This window comes from Lepeophtheirus salmonis, chromosome 4, assembly GCF_016086655.4.
Source record: "Lepeophtheirus salmonis chromosome 4, UVic_Lsal_1.4, whole genome shotgun sequence".
NCBI classification, from domain to species: Eukaryota; Metazoa; Arthropoda; class Copepoda; order Siphonostomatoida; family Caligidae; genus Lepeophtheirus; species Lepeophtheirus salmonis.
In genome coordinates, this window is record NC_052134.2 from 51017903 (window position 1) to 51038059 (window position 20157).

General features: G+C 31.5%; 2 protein-coding genes across 2 annotated transcripts; one reads left to right on the forward strand and one right to left on the reverse strand.

Annotated features, from left to right (window-relative positions):
• The first annotated feature begins 14501 nt into the window (after positions 1–14501).
• LOC121116146 (galactosylceramide sulfotransferase) lies at positions 14502–16884 on the forward strand. The gene is made up of 2 exons (XM_071888011.1): positions 14502–15314; positions 15419–16884. Exons 1-2 carry the CDS (start codon positions 15050–15052, stop codon positions 16186–16188), a joined length of 1035 nt encoding a protein of 344 aa, XP_071744112.1. The 5' UTR covers positions 14502–15049; the 3' UTR covers positions 16189–16884.
• Positions 16770–20048, reverse strand: polo (Serine/threonine-protein kinase polo). The gene is made up of 6 exons (XM_040710378.2): positions 19292–20048; positions 18856–19239; positions 18271–18564; positions 17732–18204; positions 17411–17657; positions 16770–17324 (listed from the first exon to the last, which is right to left on the reverse strand). Exons 1-6 carry the CDS (start codon positions 19406–19408, stop codon positions 17082–17084), a joined length of 1758 nt encoding a protein of 585 aa, XP_040566312.1. The 5' UTR covers positions 19409–20048; the 3' UTR covers positions 16770–17081.
• Between the last annotated feature and the right edge of the window lie 109 nt (positions 20049–20157).

Below are 20157 nucleotides of genomic sequence, written 5' to 3' on the forward strand. Positions count from 1 at the left end.
CACTTTAAGACCATTGTACTTTGATTTGATCTCATGCTATTGAAAAATTTTTTGGTCTCAATTTATCTAATCATTTTTTTCGGTCTGATATATTATGAGAGACTAGGTTTTTTGTTTCTAGATCAACTATCATTTTTTTTCAAAATAAATCTCAAAGGTATTTTAGAACAAATTTTGTTTCATATAAGAGACGGCGGTATCAAAATTAATCCTATTTATCTCTGTTTAAACTTCATATAACGTCATTGTACTTTTAAAAAACATATGATGTCATGCTATAAAAATTTATCTGATTATGATTTATCTAATCATTTATTAAGTAAAATTTCAAATAAAGGATAATTTTTAGGTTTTTTTACCATGTTTAATTTTTCAATATACAAGCTAGGTATTTTCAAAGGAATTTTTTTGCTTTTAAAAAGATGTACAGCTTAAAATATACTAATCCCCTATGCCCCTGGTGTAGCATACTGCATATCTCATAATAATACTTGGAGGGATGATTTGCAATCTATATTTAATCATGTCTATCAATGCATAAAATTTAATATTTGAATTTAGACTATCTTAGAAAAAGTTTCAAATATTGACCTTTTTAACAAAATTAATTTTAAATTTTCTTTCAAAATTTAATTTTTCAAGCTGGTCTTTTCATTTTTTTTTTTTCCATTAGGTAAAACCCTCTCCAAAATATAACCTGGCAGATGCATGAAAATATAAAGGCACTCAACGATAAGAGAGCGTGTACAGTACATATACTATTTAGTCCTTGAAAAATCTTGAAAATACATTGAGTATTGTACACATAAAGTTATTATTTCCTTATAGTGAATTAGTTCATCATGAAAATATCACAGTGTCAGTCTTTTTTATTTGTTTTGGGTGTCATTAGTATAACAATAGTGTTTTACTACAATATTGATCTATACAAAAAGTATAATTTATCCACTTTTGACTATGAAAGAAGTTGTAAACCAAGAACAAGCATCGCCTTCTCAAAGAATCACAAGGAAATTATTCGTGGAACTAGATATCATATTTATCATTCTGACATTCTTTATTAATGACTATATCTGAATACTATCACTGTTCTTTAAAACATTTAAATAATATATTAATTTTCAAAGTACATAAAATGGACTATTCCATGAATAATTTTACTCAATGAACAGGCAGCAAGCTCCACAGTTCAGGGGATACTACTTCGCTATGGAATGAACAGGGATTTAAATTTTGTTTTACCACAAATAGGCAATTTATTGGGACATGGTTTTCCATTTCGTAAGGATTATATTGCATTAACACCTTGGGCAATGGCAAATATATCATACGATATATTTGCAATTCACACTGTTTGGAATCAAGAAACAATTTCGGAGATTATGAAGCCTGATACAATTTATATAACTATTCTGAGGGACCCAGTTGAACTATTTTTATCTGAATGGGATTATTTTGAGTTTGAAGCTATCTTAAAAAGTAAGATCATTTAAGTGCATAAAAAGTGTTAACTAAATCTAAATAATTAATAAGTTAATTAGGTATATAATAATTCATTATATTTTTTTTAAATAAATTTTCAGCTCATCTCGATGACTTTGTTAAGTTGAATAATACGAAAAAAACCAAATTGATTCAAAAAGTGGAATCCCTCAAATAGGGGAAAATCAAATGCTGAGAGACTTGGGACTGCCTATATATTCTTTAAATAATCAAAATGCAATCCAAAAGAAAATTGAAGAGTTGAATAGAGATTTTCATTTTGTTATGATTGCTGAATACTTTGACGAAAGCATTGTATTATTGAAAGAACTTCTTTGTTGGAACTTTGATGACATTGCCTACCTAAAACTTAATTCCAGAAACTCGAAAGCCAAAAAAAAGTTATTTACAAATATAACCAAGGAAGAAGTGCGGCATTCGTTAAAAAGTTGGTTGCTCGGGGATTATATGTTATACGATCACTTTATGGAAAAGTTTCATAATTACTACATCCCAAAAATTATGGGCAATAAAGACCTGAAAACTGAAGTAAAAGTTTTAAAACAGAAAAATTCCGAATTGAAGGATAAGTGTGTTCTTAAGACCGTCCAGGAAAGCCATGATATTAATGATCCCAAATTTAAACTCTCGAAAGAAAATATAATCGGCTATGAAATGACACCAGAATGTCAGTATTATGGAATGAAAGAAAATGTTTTCATCGACGTCGTTAGAAATAAACAGACAGAGAGAATGAAGGATTTGTATAATGTCACACCCATGGGCATGGAGGCTCAGCATATTCAAAGTATTAATGATATCAATAAAAAAATTCAGGAGTTTAGGATTCGGAAATTAAGGATTCCTTAATAATGAATCAGGAAGGAAGTAACATTTTGCTATTATCAATGGTATTCCACATCCTTCGTTATAAAATTCATTCAGATTTGTACATACAATAGACTCAAAGATTAGTCATAGTCAATCATGGACATCAGTAGCGAACGAATTCACATCTAGTTTTGAAAGGTTCAAGTGTAATATATCGATATAGATTTCAACTATAGTTACACTTGTGGATAGCAGCAATACTTTAATGGTGACGTAGATTGGAAACACATTTTATTGAATAAACATTATTTCTGACAGAAGTGGATATACATATTTTTTCGATTGCCTTCAATTCTGTAATTTTCTCTATTGCAATAAATATATATATATTCTCAAATGCTTCATGGATCTAATTTTGTTAAGTTCATGGGTATTTAGACTGGATAATTAATTCCCTCTTTCTTTAATTGTAAAGTCAATGGAGTTGCAAAGTAAATTATTGTTGACCAAGATAAAAAAAAAGAACTTGAGGGGAACGATATATTTCCTACATTGGACGAGATTACAGACACTCGACAATGATCTAAGACTGCAGTGATGGTTGTCCTTTAGATTATTATTTTTTGGATCGTCCTTATCTCATTAATTTGAAAGATATTACAAAAGCCGACAATAATACAGTTATATTTTATTGAAAAAAATAAAACGTTCTTAACTCTGATTAAAGAGGCCAAAGACTAAAAGTTTTCTTGAAGACGGAGATGTATATTTCAAAAGCAGTACAAAATATTAAACAATATTTTCTCAATCATTTAAATCTGTTAGCTCATAGTATAAAAGAATCAATAGGTTTTAATCTCAATGAATCAAACTGAGAGGTTTAATTACATAACAATATACATATTTTATGAAAATTTTAAACTACATTTTCCTAACAGGTTGCTTTAAAGGTTCAAGTGTAATATATCGATATAGATTTAACTATAGTTACACTTGTGGAAAGCAGCTCACTTTAATGGTGACGTAGTTGAATGAATTTTATTGAATAAACATTATTTCTGATCACTAAGTGGATATACATATTTTTTCGATTGCCTTCAATTCTGTAATTTTCTCAAATTGCAATAAATATATCTATATGATAATATTCTCAAATGCTTCATGGATCTTGGATAAAACTTTTTTATGGAAATGAAGAAGCAAGACTAAATTACTGTTTTAATGTAAAGTTTAATCAACTTAAAAAAATTTGAATGATTCTCGAAATGGAGTTGAATTTTGCTGGGTCTTGGTATATAATTAGTAAAATTGGAAATATCAAATTGAAGAATTCATTATGCCATTAGTATACTTACTCTTTCTTGATTACGAAATAATATAATATAATTTTGTTATATCTTAAATGAAAAAAATAAAACAATTGAAACTATGATTAAAATAATTAGTCGTCTTGAAGACGAAGGTATTTTCAAATTTATCTTTTTCAATTATGATTTTCTCAATAATTTAAAAGTTAAAGCATAAAGGAATCGAGGTTTTACTTATGAATCAAGACTTGAGTTTAATTACATAACAATATACATATTATGAAAATTTTAAACTACATTTAATCCTAACAGTTGATTGCTTTAAGCAGTCCTTGTACATAGTCGGTATTTGAATTTATTTATATCTGCTTATCAATTAAAACGCTCACTTTATGGCAAGAGTTGAATGAATGTTTGCAATTAATTATTCATGATCACTATATGTAATTATATTTAATATGTCAAATACATTGAGTGAAGTCAAATTCCGAAGTAATTCCCTCTTATATGTGTCCCAGATGATAATATTTAAAGCATGCGTATCCTTAGTCCAAGAAGGTATACATAGAAATCCAGGAATATCTACTTAAAATAGCTTGATTTGGTAAGCACTCTCTCAAAGGAAAGAGGAAATATCGATCCTGAAGAACATGCATAAAGGAAGATTATAAACTATCAAATTAACATAAGATCTATTTTTTACTAGTGCAATAAGCAATTTCATATATGTATGTTTTTATCAAAATATTTTAAATTTAAATTATGTGACATGAATATAAAAAAAATGTTTAAAATTTTGTTTGTCTCAACCAGGGGTCACCAAACTAAGGGCCATGAGCCAGATCCGGGCCGCAAAGTGAGTTCATCTGGCCTGTCGACGGTACTTGAATTTCCTTTATAAAACGTATGGAATACGTAATAAAATTTAAACTAGAATATTATGTTTAGAATACTAAAAGATCCTGATTGCGAATTACTTTGAATTTACTGTTACAGTAGTATATTTTATGCGTATTATCTTGCAAATAACTATATATTACTTTTATTCTATTCCATCCATTTTAACAAATAATATTTGGTTGTAAATTAACACAATCAGGACAAAATAGTTCTTTCCATCTTCATTTGGTAACCTTCATTTATAAGTACTTTCACATATTTAATTTTATTGCTTCTCTTTTGCTCAGCCAGACGTCAGATATTTCTTCCCGGAGGGCCATGCCATAACACTCCCAACTATTATATATTGATTACAATTAAATTAGTCAACCATATTTAGGATATATATGACTCAATAATTACATATTAACATGTGGATACATAAATTCAGTACATACAGGGTATGAATTTTATGTTCCCTTCAAATTGATCCAATACAAATATGTATTCGATTTAAATTTGCCTTTTTATTAACATTATACTTGGTTATGAAATAACGCGTCAGTCAAGGATACTAGAAAGGGACTCCTTGGCAAATGTGCAGAATCGAGTCTATCAAAAGATCATGTTACTTCGTCACTCACGGCATTAAAGAACAAGTCATTGTGATAGGGTAGAACACAATCACATATAGTAATTAATTGTAAACATTCCTTCAGTTTCATTTCACTCTGACCATATAGTGAGCGTTATAATTGATAAGGAGACATCTATATTTAAAATACCAACTATTGTGAAAGGATTGCTTGAAGAAAAAACTTGTATGATAGATCAAATCTTTCAAAGTATGATGCACTGTTATGTAATTATTTAATCAAACTCAAGTAACATAAAACTATGGCTGTGAACGGAACCCAAAATTGAACACACCTTCCATGGAACGTGGAATATCCGACTTTTTTATGTCTCAGAAACTGTACAGCTTCATTTAACAAGCCCGCTAGTGTCTGTATACTGTACAAAACTGGAAAACTGTCTGCACAAAACCAATACTTTATTAAAATGGAACCGGTAACAAAATTAAGATTATGAAATTAATTTAACAATTAAACCATGTGATAATTATATTTCTCTTGTCATATGTGTGATGCTGTTGGCTTTAAAATATAAATAAATAACAGATAAAATTATCCCCTAAATTTCAATACATATGTACCATCGAAATACTATGAAATAAGTTCGAATCAGAGACAAAATAGATAATAAGATTAGTATAATAAGTAAAATAAAAAACTGGACAACGATTCGAACGGAAGAAGTGCTAACCACTCCTCCGTAATTAATTTTCATTATATATGATGGATTATTCATGTTAGAAAAAACTCATGAATTAACAAACAAGCTTAATAAGAGAAAAGTGCATAATTACATCATTAGTCCAACATAAAACAATCATTTAATGTGTTTTATTGTAATAACTCTAACATATTATGGTTAAAAAATTTAAAGGGGGTATCCATTTCAACCAAAAATAAACAATAACAACGTATTAACCTCATCTATCTATATTTTAAGGCGAAATATCCTTGAGAACAAATGGTTTTAAGGTAAAATTTCCTTAGGCAAAAAAAAAATTATTTTCTCTGAATAACTATGGATTTTTGACATTTAATTTTTCAATTTTTTTTCCAAAAAATTGAATTTTTTGTTAACAGGTGTGGACTTTTAAATTTTTTTCCAAAAAATTTTAATTTTTATAAACAGCTGTGGACTTTTGAATTTTTTAACGAAAAAATTTAATTTTTTTGTTAAGAGGTGTTGATTTTTGAAACTTTTTTCACACAAAAAAATTATTTCAATGTGAATAACTGTAGATTTTTGAAATCTTTTTTCAAAAAAATTAATTTTTTGTTAACAGCTGTGAACTTTTGAACTTTTCTAAAGAAAAAATTATTTTTTTTGTGAACAGATGTGGATTTTTGAAATTTTTTTCAAAAAAATTAATTCATTGTGAATAACAGTAGATTTTTGCAATTGTTTTCCAAAACATTTCATTTTTTGGAATTTTTGCAAAAAAATTCCAAAAATCAAGCCCAAAAAAAAAAAAAAAAAAGTATATATATATATATATTCCTGTGGACGATCCTGAAAGGCTTAATTCTTTTTTCTCTTGGCCAACAAGACTTACCTATTATTCAATTTAATAGTACTATAAAATTACGAAAATTATTGAAATCAATTATACAAATACATACACATGTCTACTAAAACAAGAAGACACCAAAATTTAATCAAAGACATAGAATTTAAAAAAACTAATATATCAGGCAAAGATAAAGACAAAAACTTGAAAAGAAAAAAACTGAATTGTAGAGTTTGTTTATAAAAGGACTATCGCTTTTAAAACACAAAGGTGGAGTTTCACAACCGATAAAAAATCGGAGATATCATAGTCCGAGGAAGTACGTTTCACTGAGCCTTTGTGATAGTTCCATTAATAATCTTCTCCGTTTTTCCAGAGTAAAAGGCTAAAAAATCATCCTTCTTCATGTTATAAAAATCAAAATGTTCCTCTAAAAGTTTGCCGATGGCGTTATAAATTGGAAGGAGCGTATTGCATTCAAATAGAAAATGATGGCTTGTCTCGTTCTTGCTCCGACAAGCCCCACATTTCTTTTATCTCCATAAAAACGTTGCTCTTACTTCTAGGGTACCAGATAGTATTCTATACTTCAGGATTATACTGAGGATTTTTTTTATAACGCTTATATTTTTCCTTACAGAGTAATTTATTGTCCTTTTCTCCAGGTATTTAACAATAGGCTTCCATGTCGGAGTTCGACTGGATTCTCTCTGATCCAACGTACTAAGAAATAACAATCGAAGACGTATTGACAATAAAGCTCTTGGAACTGGTAACATAACTCCCAAAAGCTAACTTGTACTGTTCAAAGGCCATTTTATTTACTAACTCAATTGAATTTTCTTTTTCACCTGTATAATCGACTCCACTTGTCACATATCACTGAGAGAACCTCTGTTAGGAATTTCCCACCTAAGGGACTTCTCAAAAGAGCAGAAGATATCCCCTTTAATAGTGTCTTCATCCTTTCCAAATAGGTTGTCAACTTTTCCTTAATCCTTCTAAGATCTCTGAGCCTTAGTGTTACCTAAACATTGAGAAATGAGCATGTCAGAAATGTTCATCTGTCAATAGTTGCCCTATCCAGTAGGAGTTAAGCAATTTCAATAAAAGATTAAGAGACAGAAATGCCCTCATATTTCAGGGGATTATGAACTCTCTTCACCGATTTTTTTTTTTTTTTTTTGCTTATTTAATTTTAAAAAACGTCATCTCCATTATGAGAATCTGTGTGGCAATTTCTTCATCATAGGGAGTTACTCGTAAAAAGGTGAATCACTTTTGAAATTATGATCATGCCTGAACTTTGTCCCATCTGTTAAGATTGAACGCTGAAAAAAAGTCACAAGGCCGCCCAATCTTTCTGGTGATTTCTTCTATTTATTTTTTTTTTTCAACGTACTCGGTTGCAATACAAGACCCCAATTAACTTCATGGTTTATATCGTGTTAAAGGTTGGCCATGTTTTTTCAATGATTCCATGATATTGGATGAGTATTTTAGTTTTCTCAGTGTTTATTTTTAGTCCAGAAAATATGGACAAGCATCTAGCAGGCGTAAAGTTCTCTTAACAGATTTTATTGTTTGTAGTGGAAAAAAAAATCGTGGTTAAGTCATCTGAATAACAAAGACACTTTGGGTAGGATGAAAGGGTAGAAAAAAGATTATGTCCCCATCCATGTTAATTTTCTATAATAGAGGGTAAATGCACAAGATAAAAAACAGAGCAGAGGAAGAGTCCCCTTGTTGTACACCTCTTCTATTATCAAACATATCTTATTTGTTTCAATACTGAACTATGGTTTGTAATTTGGCTACAAGAGCTCCAGCCATCCTGACAATAAAATCCCCAGAACCTTTTTTTTAATAACGTTTCAGTTATGAATTTGTGAGATATTGTATCAAATGCTTCAGAATAATCAACAGTCATCAAAGAAATATCGTCAGAAGATTCTAAAAAGGTCTGCAACGTAAAAGGTGTACTATCCATTCATTTGTTTTTCATATTGAGCCGGGTGTAACATCTGCTTAAAAACTTGGCTCCACCGGTTTCCTCAAATGTAGGAAAATATTTTGTGTAGCCAGTCAAAGGGCATACATTTTTTTAGAAATCTGAGGTATTTATCTTGCTTAGGAATGAGAATAATGCGTCTTATCGAGGCGAAATTCGGAACGTTACCAACAGATAGAACTGTTTCATAAAATGGGATTAAAATGCGTGATAAAAAATGAGCATACTATTTATAAAATTCAAAGGTAAAACCAGATAGTCCGTCTGATATTTTAACCTTTGCATTTGTATTTATTGCATCTTAGATTTATTTTTCCGTAAGATCCTCCTCTAAAGAGTCAATCTAATTCTCAGAATTGAAAGCGATTTTTCAGGTGCGGTGAATGAGTTAAATCAACAATAGATTCCAATTTGAATTTGGTTCTATTTATAAAAAAGGTATGTTTCGCTAAAAAGCTGTTTTGCCATATATCTTTTTTCTATCGGCCTTAATTCACTCTTCGTAATTTTTTCGAGTCTAGCAATATCTTGCCGGGTTTTTCCAGTTTCATAGCTTTCTTTCTTTTTAATAGGCTTGCAATTTTTAAGAGCATGCTTTGAACTAGAGTAAATATGTTCATGTGTGCATCAATGGACCTATATGTCCTCTGGATAATATAAATAACTTCGTCATTTGTCTCGGGGTCATTTAACAATGTGAAGTTGAGTTTTCATTGTCGTTTATTTGTAATTTCTTTTAGTTTTGGAAATATTTGTAGGCTAATGCCTCTACGATCTGATAACCTTGGCTCAATGACTTTGAAAGAAAAAATTGATTCCTTTAGAAACCACTTAATCAAGAACAAATCAAAGCACGAAGATCTTTTCCTAGAATGCTAAACTTTTGTATAGAAGTAATGAATAAAGTCGTTCATGATTGGAAACCAAAGGGGGCATTATTGCCTTCAGTGCTCTAGTAGCACGTGGATGGTCATTCACCGAACTTGGTTGAAAATATATCGACACACTTTGAGCTTTATGTCAAAATCTCCAACCATGATTCTTGAAATGATTGACATCAGTCTCTCTTCGAAGAAGACTGGGCCATCGTTGTTGGAGCCGTATACACCAATTATATGAAAAAGAGCACCAGAATATTCGACTTGAGCTTTTATGAGATTTCCGTCTCGATATCAGAATTAAACTTTCGGATTCAAGCTCGACTTTATGAGTCAGGAAACACCTCTCTTTGAATGCAAATTAAATCCCTTAAGTGATGAGAAGGATACATAACATTCAGGAATAAAAAAATCATTTTCAATGCAACGTCTAGTATAAGTTAGTATAACTACATCAGGTAAGGATAGATAATTTAAAAGTCTTGCTAGATTACACTTTCGAGTCAAACTTTGTAGAGAATTAGTATTAAATAAAAAATGGATAATGTCATAAAAAAAAAAATTCTATTTCTGAGAGGGAGGATTTCCATTTGGGGACATGTGGATGGTTGATATTGTTCTTTTTGGGTTCAACCCAGATCTTGATCTTGAAAGAAAAAAATTTCAAAACCAAACCCCCCTCCCATATTTTTATATATATCGGTAGTTGCATAAATACGCGGACTAATTTTTAAAGGCTTATATATCGAGGTTCCGTGACTGGAAATAAAAAATTCCAGCCCAAGTAACTCGGTAAATCATTCTTAAATTATAGATTTAACAAAAATCTTTATTAATCTTTTTCTGATACATAATCCATAGACCTCACAGATGGCGACAAGCATCTTGGGAAAAGAGTTGCAAAAAGTATTGCGAATTAAGTTCGGGTCTATGACAGCCTACTCCTCGTCGACAGAGTCCTTTATGGCTTCAATATTTGGATAATGGATACTACAGGCCCTCCTCTCGATGTGCAACTAGAGAGAAAAGTCGAGGGGATTGACATCTGGACTATATGGTGGATACATTGTCACAGAAAGCGACGTTTTTAGTTAAGAAGGTCTGAGTAATTTTCGCAGTATGAGCGGAGCCCAATCTTGATGAAAGACAACGTAGCAGTTCTTTCAGTCCGGTCCTAATAAAATTTTCATTCCTAGAATAGGTCCTTATCGGTCTTTTATGGAAACTACAACTGCTGAATTTACGCAGCTACTACTAACTAGGTCATTTGAGTAGCTGAAGTAACATAATAATTCATAACCTCTTTCAAAGACACAAGATACCTGAACTTAAAAGTAGGAGGCGATCGACTTATCAGTCTTTTTGTTTTACCATTCAATGGTCCTAAAGACTGATACATTGGTCTTTCAGTCTTACAGTCATATCTATCTTTTTTTTTTCTTCACTCATAGTTAGGATTGAAGAATGTAAGAACCAAGGTGACTATATAATATATAAAGGTGAGGCAGCAAAGAAATTCTACGCCTGTGTTTTTTTTATTATCAAGAGAAGAAGGAAAATTTAATGACGTCACTGTTGATACACATAATACTCTGATCTATATACAAAGGCCAATTTGCTTCCTCAAATTAGACTCCCTTTTTCAAATTTGTAAACGTGAATCTGAGATCTTCGTGTCTTGGTCAAAGGCTCTTGTTGGGACTCAGTGATCCCGCTACAAATTTCCATGAGCCCTTCATTATCAGTCTCTGTTTCTGAGTCCATACTGGTTTCCTGGAGCTTACTTGCTTCCAATACTTGTTTCAAAGGCTCTTTCCTTTTGCGAGTATCCTTATAAATATCTCTGGAGGGTTTGGGTTCATCTGAACTGGGAGAAGAAAAGGGAATATGGAGTGAGGGGATTGCATCACTTTTTAATTTCTTCCTGGCCTTTAAGTCAAGAAGCTCAGCCTGGAGATTCCACTCAAAATCATTGGATGTAAAATGCCTATCACAAATCTTAGCATTATTAATATTAATTGGATCTTTTCTCCTGCAGACTGAGATCCAAAGACGCTGGGGCATCAAATTTTTCTGAGGAAATGCAAAATACTGGGCATCCCGTGGATTGGGACAACAAGTCATGGCACAAACACGCTTGAACCTCGAGATGATGACATTTTTTCCAAACAGATCCAAATTAGTGCACTTCACTTCAATGAAATTATCTGAACTGCCTCAAAAATGACGTCACTATGTCCGCTGAGTCAGCTAACGCCAACCAGAATGCCATAGAAAATCCTTGTAGCCTCACCTTTATATATAGTCACCTTGATAAGGACTAAAAAAATAATGAATGATAGCCAGAAAATAAAAAGATAACTTGGACTGTAGGACTGAAAGACCGATGTATCGCCCCTTAGGACCGTTGAATGCTAAAAAAGATCAGAGCAATTTAAAAAAAGACTGAGGGGAGACTGATTAGGAAATCAGTCCCAGGACCTAAAGACACTAATAAGGAAAGAGAAGACAAGCTGGTTGAAATATAAAGTAAACAAAAACTATGTACATGAATTATGTTCAGGATTCATCCAACCTCGATCAAAAAATATGGAATAATAATATCATTCGTAGATGATTAGGATTTTTGTTTTAAAATAACTTTTATAATTTTTTAGAGTATAATTATGATTCAGATACTATGAAGCATGGTCTTAATTAATATTCTATGTTTCTAGTTAAATCTAAAGAAAAATACATAACCCTGTCCGAAACGTTGACTTCTATTAAATTACATTAGAAGAATCTTAGTCAAAACACGTGATAAAAATGTACTGCAAAAGAGATAAAAATATACAAAATTTTAGACGAATCAGAATTAGAGATAAGAAGAACAATCTTGATTGATATGCATGACGCCTTTTCCTAATAGTCTCTTTACTATAAGCCGAAAAGCTAACATAATATCAAGAGAATAATGTGCAGTGTACACCACTAATAGAATGATGGATTGTTTGGAACAAAAAAAAATGTTTTATGTTATAATTAAATTACAGAACTTGTTTCGTATTCCTGATGACAATATCCTCAATTTGAAAATTATTCAGTGCGCTTATTATGTGCTCAAAAGTGTCAGCTATTTCTTTTGGAAGTATAAATCAATTTACATATAATCTCGAGAGTAACAGAATGTATCGAGTGCACTGTCCACCACTAACAAAATGATGAATTTTTGGAACAAAAAAAGATTGTTTTATTTCATAACTAAATTACAGAACTTGTTTCGTATTTCTGATGACAATATCCTCAATTTGAATATTCTTTGGTGTGGTATCATGTGCTCAAAAGCGTCAGCTATTTCTTCTGGAAGTATGAATGGGGCAATTACAAAAAAATCATTAATATGTTTTGTCTTTATATCATCTTTTCCAAGCATAGCCCCCAAAAAATCCGTTTTGACTAGACCAGGGCAAATCTCACCAATGCTGATTGAATGATTAGGAAATTTCTCCTTTACCTAAATTAAAAGGTTATATATAATCATGAACATATACTAGGCTTAGAGATTGAGTGACAAATAGTGCATTCATTCTTTCAGTTTTCAATTTAATGTATCGTACAGCCTCCCGGGCAAAAAAACAAACAGATTTTGAGAAAACACTCATAGTTCCATGACATCTATTTTTAAAAGCGTTATAGAAGTCAAACATCAGTCTTATACGCGTTATGGTATACCCTTGTATTTCTATAAACATTGGTATTTCGAAAATTGATCATATGATCGTCGTTCAGTTTTTTTGTTTTTTTTTATAAACGAGCAAAAGATGAACGGGTACAAACCTGTCATATACTTTATAATCCTAATAGTACTTTATTTTACCTCGTCTTTCCAATATCCAGCTAAAGAATGTAATGTATCCTTTGTAACTCCACAAAATCTTAATACATCCTTCAACACTCTAAAATTTCATGACAAACTATGTAGTCCTGAGATTCGGTCCAGCACCAAATTATTTTTTTTTCAGTTTGTTCTTTAATAATTTTTTTTGACCGATTTTTTTTGACCGATTTTTTCGGTCTCAGACCTTTTTTTGATTTGGACTCGACTAATTTTTTTTTGGTCTCAATTTATGGACCCATTTTTTTTCTGATATATTATAGACTATTTTTTGCCATTGTACATTTTTTCAAAAAAATCTCAAAAGTATGAACAAATGTTATCATGACGGCGGTATCAAAATTAATCCTATTTATCTGTTTAAACTTTATGTCATTGTACTTTTAAAAAACATATGATGTCATGCTATAAAAAATTTATCTGATTATGATTTATCTAATCATTTATTAGGAGTAAAATCGCTCTAGATAAAGGATAATGCGCAGGTTTCTTGTTACCATGTTAAAATTTGAATTCAATATACAACGTAGGTATTTTCAAAGGAATTTTGTTTGCTTTTATTGTACAGATGTACAGCTTAAAAGTACTAATCACCCATGATTCATGAAGAAGTTTCCTCTCGTCTCACAAAATAGCTGTACCGGGCGTCCGCAATCATTCGGGCAAGTTATGTAGTAGAGCAAAAGATTTAATATTTGAATTTCTTTCCAAAAAATTTCAAATATTGGAAGTTTAATTTTTAAATTTTTTTCCAAATGATTTAATTTTCCGAGAAAAGCTATGGACTTTTCAAATTTTTTTCAAAAAAGCCCTCCCCAAAATATAATCCTGCAGATGCCCCTATGCCCCTGGTGTAGCATACTGCATATCTACATAATAATACTTGGAGGGATGATTTGTATCTATATTTAATCTGTGTCTATCAATGCATAAAATTACAATATAACATCATAGTATAATTATAGACTATCTTAGAGGACAGGAGAGTTATGAAATTTGACCTTTTTAACAAAATTAATTTTATACATTGAATTACACTTTCAAAAATTACATTATTCAACTGGTCTTCTTCATTTTTTTATTTTTCCATTAGGTACCTTTACTCCTCTCCAAACCACATTACTTGGCAGTATGCATGAAAATATAAAGGCACTCAACGATAAGAGAGCGTGTACAGTACATATACTATTTAGTCCTTGAAAAATCTTGAAAATACATTGAGTATTGTACACATAAAGTTATTATTTCCTTATAGTGAATTAGTTCATCATGAAAATATCACAGTGTCAGTCTTTTTTATTTGTTTTGGGTGTCATTAGTATAACAATAGTGTTTTACTACAATATTGATCTATACAAAAAGTATAATTTATCCACTTTTGACTATGAAAGAAGTTGTAAACCAAGAACAAGCATCGCCTTCTCAAAGAATCACAAGGAAATTATTCGTGGAACTAGATATCATATTTATCATTCTGACATTCTTTATTAATGACTATATCTGAATACTATCACTGTTCTTTAAAACATTTAAATAATATATTAATTTTCAAAGTACATAAAATGGACTATTCCATGAATAATTTTACTCAATGAACAGGCAGCAAGCTCCACAGTTCAGGGGATACTACTTCGCTATGGAATGAACAGGGATTTAAATTTTGTTTTACCACAAATAGGCAATTTATTGGGACATGGTTTTCCATTTCGTAAGGATTATATTGCATTAACACCTTGGGCAATGGCAAATATATCATACGATATATTTGCAATTCACACTGTTTGGAATCAAGAAACAATTTCGGAGATTATGAAGCCTGATACAATTTATATAACTATTCTGAGGGACCCAGTTGAACTATTTTTATCTGAATGGGATTATTTTGAGTTTGAAGCTATCTTAAAAAGTAAGATCATTTAAGTGCATAAAAAGTGTTAACTAAATCTAAATAATTAATAAGTTAATTAGGTATATAATAATTCATTATATTTTTTTTAAATAAATTTTCAGCTCATCTCGATGACTTTGTTAAGTTGAATAATACGAAAAAAACCAAATTGATTCAAAAAAGTGGAATCCCTCAAATAGGGGAAAATCAAATGCTGAGAGACTTGGGACTTCCTATATATTCTTTAAATAATCAAAATGCAATCCAAAAGAAAATTGAAGAGTTGAATAGAGATTTTCATTTTGTTATGATTGCTGAATACTTTGACGAAAGCCTTGTATTATTGAAAGAACTTCTTTGTTGGAACTTTGATGACATTGCCTACCTAAAACTTAATTCCAGAAACTCGAAAGCCAAAAAAAAGTTATTTACAAATATAACCAAGGAAGAAGTGCGGCATTCGTTAAAAAGTTGGTTGCTCGGGGATTATATGTTATACGATCACTTTATGGAAAAGTTTCATAATTACTACATCCCAAAAATTATGGGCAATAAAGACCTGAAAACTGAAGTAAAAGTTTTAAAACAGAAAAATACCGAATTGAAGGATAAGTGTGTTCTTAAGACCGTCCAGGAAAGCCATGATATTAATGATCCCAAATTTAAACTCTGGAAAGAAAATATAATCGGCTATGAAATGACACCAGAATGTCAGTATTATGGAATGAAAGAAAATGTTTTCATCGACGTCGTTAGAAATAAACAGACAGAGAGAATGAAGGATTTGTATAATGTCACACCCATGGGCATGGAGGCTCAGCATATTCAAAGTATTAATGATATCAATAAAAAAATTCAGGAGTTTAGGATTCGGAAATTAAGGATTCCTTAATAATGAATCAGGAAGGGAGTAACATTTTGCTCTTATCAATGGTATTTCACATCCTTCGTTATAAAATTCATTCAGATTTGTACATACAATAGACTCAAGGATTAGTCATAGTCAATCATGGACATCAGTAGCGAACGAATTCACATCAAATTATTATTTTATGAATCTCGAGTGCCAAATTATTCTAATAAAGTAAGCATCGAGTTAGTCTAAATGACGTGTAAATATTAATCATGTATCGATCGGAGTCTGTTGTTTAACACAATTTGTTACATTTACAAAACCGGAGAAAACTCCTTCACATTCATTCGCATAAACCCCAAGCCCCCAATGTTTTATCATCCGACTTGACAATAAACACAAGACGAAATGTAACATGAAGATGATATAAGCTTTGCAACTCATCAGCATAATAAATAGAGAAACTTCTAAATCAGGCAATGAATGTATTCCACTATTTCATCATCTCATCAAAGAGTAATGACCCATCCACCTCCTCCAATTCAAGACAATATTTTTGTGTATTATTTTCGGGTGGTTTGAGCTTGAACTTGTATGTTTTGTTAAGTATTAAATCTATATTTATTTGTATTTATTTATATCTGCCACACACGATTTATTTATATACTGTTAATTAAAAAAATAAAATTAAAACATTTTTTTTTTTACGGTTCGATTTTCAAAACCTATAACAAATAAGTTATTTTTCTAAAGCCATGCATAGCAGAAGAATTATTAATCTTAAGACTTGTACCTAGCGAAAAGATATTTCAGAATGAACATTGTCACTATATAATATATTTATGAGTTATAAATCTTGGAGGATATATTATAAATGTGAAAACTTGAGTGATAATCTATTTTCTTTTAGCACAGGATATGTAAGTTTGGCTTCACTTGACCACTAACGGTAGTTTTCCCTTGTTGTTAGAACTTCCAGAACCTTTAGGATTGTTTATCAATGCTTCTATTTTATCATAGGCGTAGGTCAGTCTGGAGGCTAGTTCTTGGCTACATCCGTATCTTTCTATCAAATCAAATCTAAAAGTACGAGTACGACGTTGTTCATCAATATAAGTCACAGCTGCCACCATAGGACAAAGAATAATCTTTGTATGGTCTTTAAAAAAATTGATCTGAAAATAAAAAGTGAATTGTTATTATTGTATTCAAATAAAAATAATAATTTTCATAATGTCAGAGAAAAAGAAAGGATGCATACCTGAACGGTTCCATTCGTCAGATGCATTACAACAGCCCTAGATGTTCTAAACCAAGTCTTCATAAAAGGAATTCGAGAAAGTTCATCTCCTTCACGAACTTCGATATCAGCACCAGCCTTTAATAAATGTTCTTTCATATAAGCACGGAAGTAGTTAAGAAGCTTGACCTTCTTTTCTACCGCGGATGGAAATTCTTGAATTGTATAATAGTGTTCCACTCCTCCATAGTCTATGTAGTGAATGTTGCTAAAAGAATGGATATTTTCATTAATTTTTATTTTTTTAAAGAGAGCAAAAGTATGAATGAAAGTAAATCTCACCTTCCATTTGAAAGTAATAGAAGCTTAGTAAGATCATTAAAAACAACTCCGATAGAGTCATCACTGAGTGAATAACCAAACCCGTATTTATCGGAATAATCAACCCATTTAGAAACTAGAACCATAGGGCTAACCTTTGGATCTTCTGCTTCGTCTTCTAGACAAGGGGTTTTAGAAGCAGGCTGAGAAGCAATAACAGAAGCAAGTTGCTTATGTAATTCTCCAAGATAGCAATCGCTGGCATTACCGCGGCCGTTTACATCCTTTTTTCCAGCTGTCGGGATAAGAGCCGAGGGCTCTGTGTTGAGCTCCGTGAGAGGTCCGCGACGAGCTACAATACTCAAATTTGGATTTGCGTCAAATCGCGGAGCCATAGTCAAACACGAAGGGGGTAAACGATGAGGCATATATGCCATTGTCATAAATTCATCTTTTAAAATTTCAGCTACGGCTGGGCGTTTAGAAGGATCAGACTAAATCAAGGAGAAGAATAATAGAATTATTTCATCAAAAGATATGAAAAACAATGTTGTACCTACCTGCAAGAGTTTAGTAATGAGATTTTTTGCTAGAGGACCAACCCGAGAAGGTACGTGATATTCATTCTTTTTAATACGTGCGTAAGTATCCTTCAAAGTTTGAGTCTCAAAAGGAGGTTTACCAACTAAAAGTGTGTACATAATGCAACCCAAGGACCAAACATCCACCTCATAACTATGTCCTTTTTTAGCTAAAACTTCTGGAGCAATATAATTTGGAGTTCCGCATAGAGTCCTCTTCCTTTCACCAAAATAATCTACTTTTGTGGCAAGACCAAAGTCACCAATTTTAACCTAATGAGAATAAAAAGAGAGCATTACATTTTGCCAGGAGACGAAAAAATACGCAGTGCATTGAAAAGATAGAAATAATGGATGATTCTTTTGGCTTTAGTCTCGTAAAAAGTGAATATAAAAAATGAGAAACTTGAAGTAAAAAGAAGAATATGTTGAAGTGACTACTTACGAGCTCCCATTCCCATAGGACAGCTTTACAATATTAAGTTAAGGAAAAAGATTTAGTAGAGGGATTAGTGAATTAGAATTAGAATAGGAAGGAGTGTTAGTATTAGTAAGAAGACGCACCTCCATGTCGTCGTTGAGGAAAATGTTTCCCAACTTGAGATCCCTGTGAATCACTTTATTTTCATGTAGATAAAGACATCCTTGTAAAATTTGATTCATGAAATAGCGTGTTTCAGGCTCCGTGATGGCCTTACGCCGTTTGTGTAGTTCCATAAGGGATCTTCTGCGACAGAGTTCAAGAATAATGTAGACGAAATTGGAATCCTCGAAATAACTGTAAAGCTTGACGATGTAAGTATGATTAAAAGTCTTTTGGAGTCGGATTTCCTGAGACATCTTCTCCCGTTGATGCTGTTTTGTAAGAAGAGATTTCGGCACGATCTTCCCTGCAACCACTTCTCCTGAAGCCATGTCCGTTAATTCGTAACATTTGGCAAATCCTCCCTGGGAATCAAAGAGTCAAACAAGACATTTCATTCCTTCATTCCTCACTCACCTTCCCCAAAAATCGTCCCTTTTGATACTGTTTCTTGGAGGAACTATCCACAATGATCATGGGAATTTCCTTACTTGTAGTTGTGGCCTCCATTCTCCCTCCTCTCGTGGATGTCATTCCCCAGATTCAGATTATAATTTACAAGTTTCTCCCTTAATTCGTATCAAAAACTTACTTCCTTTTTTTAATCGTTAGAATTTCGCGCGGCTCCCAAAAAAAAATTATGAAAAAAAGAAAGAAAAGAAGAAGAATGAAAAAAGGGAGAATGGAGGGAGAGAGAGAGAGAGAGAGAGAGAAAAGGAATAAAAGCGGTTGAAACTTTGTTCCTAGCACACCCAACCACCAATCTTTCTGTTTTTTAAATCTTGTAGCAGCCAATCAAACTTGATGAACACGAGGGTTTCCATTAACTTGGAGTATTTACCCTTCAATCATCCTCCACCTATATAATTCGCCGTCACCAGTAATGCATTCTTTCATGTATTTCTTTTTGTTTCAATGATTTAAGTCATCATGAGGAGTAGAGTTGGAGCACGAATGGCGGCCTTATCTCTAGCTCAACGTCATTTGTTTTGTTTTATTGTTGATGAATATGTTATGTTAATAATAGTCGTAGTAGGGATACTCGTTTTAATTTTTTTTTTTTTTTCTCTTTCTTTTTGCCTGATCACTGATTTGTTTTATTTCTGTTAGGCAAAATAATAGTAATATAAAAATTATATCATTCGCATAATTAGAATTACAGGTAATAACAGTCGTTCCCTGGTAAATCATACCTTACAAAAACAAAAGTCATGAATATATATTTTAAATATACTAATTACTGATGGAATAATCCATTATAATCTTTTTGAGTCTCATTTCCT

Bases quoted from the DNA above. Each gene is read 5' to 3' on its own strand.
- LOC121116146 (XM_071888011.1), top strand. From the start codon at position 15,050: ATGAACAGGGATTTAAATTTTGTTTTACCACAAATAGGCAATTTATTG. The intron at 15,315-15,418 runs GTAAGATCATTT...ATAAATTTTCAG, and splicing joins GTTTGAAGCTATCTTAAAAA to CTCATCTCGATGACTTTGTT.
- polo (XM_040710378.2), bottom strand. From the start codon at position 19,408: ATGACATCCACGAGAGGAGGGAGAATGGAGGCCACAACTACAAGTAAG. The intron at 19,240-19,291 runs GTGAGTGAGGAA...TTTGATTCCCAG, and splicing joins AGGGACGATTTTTGGGGAAG to GGAGGATTTGCCAAATGTTA. The intron at 18,205-18,270 runs GTAGGTACAACA...TCCTTGATTTAG, and splicing joins TCATTACTAAACTCTTGCAG to TCTGATCCTTCTAAACGCCC.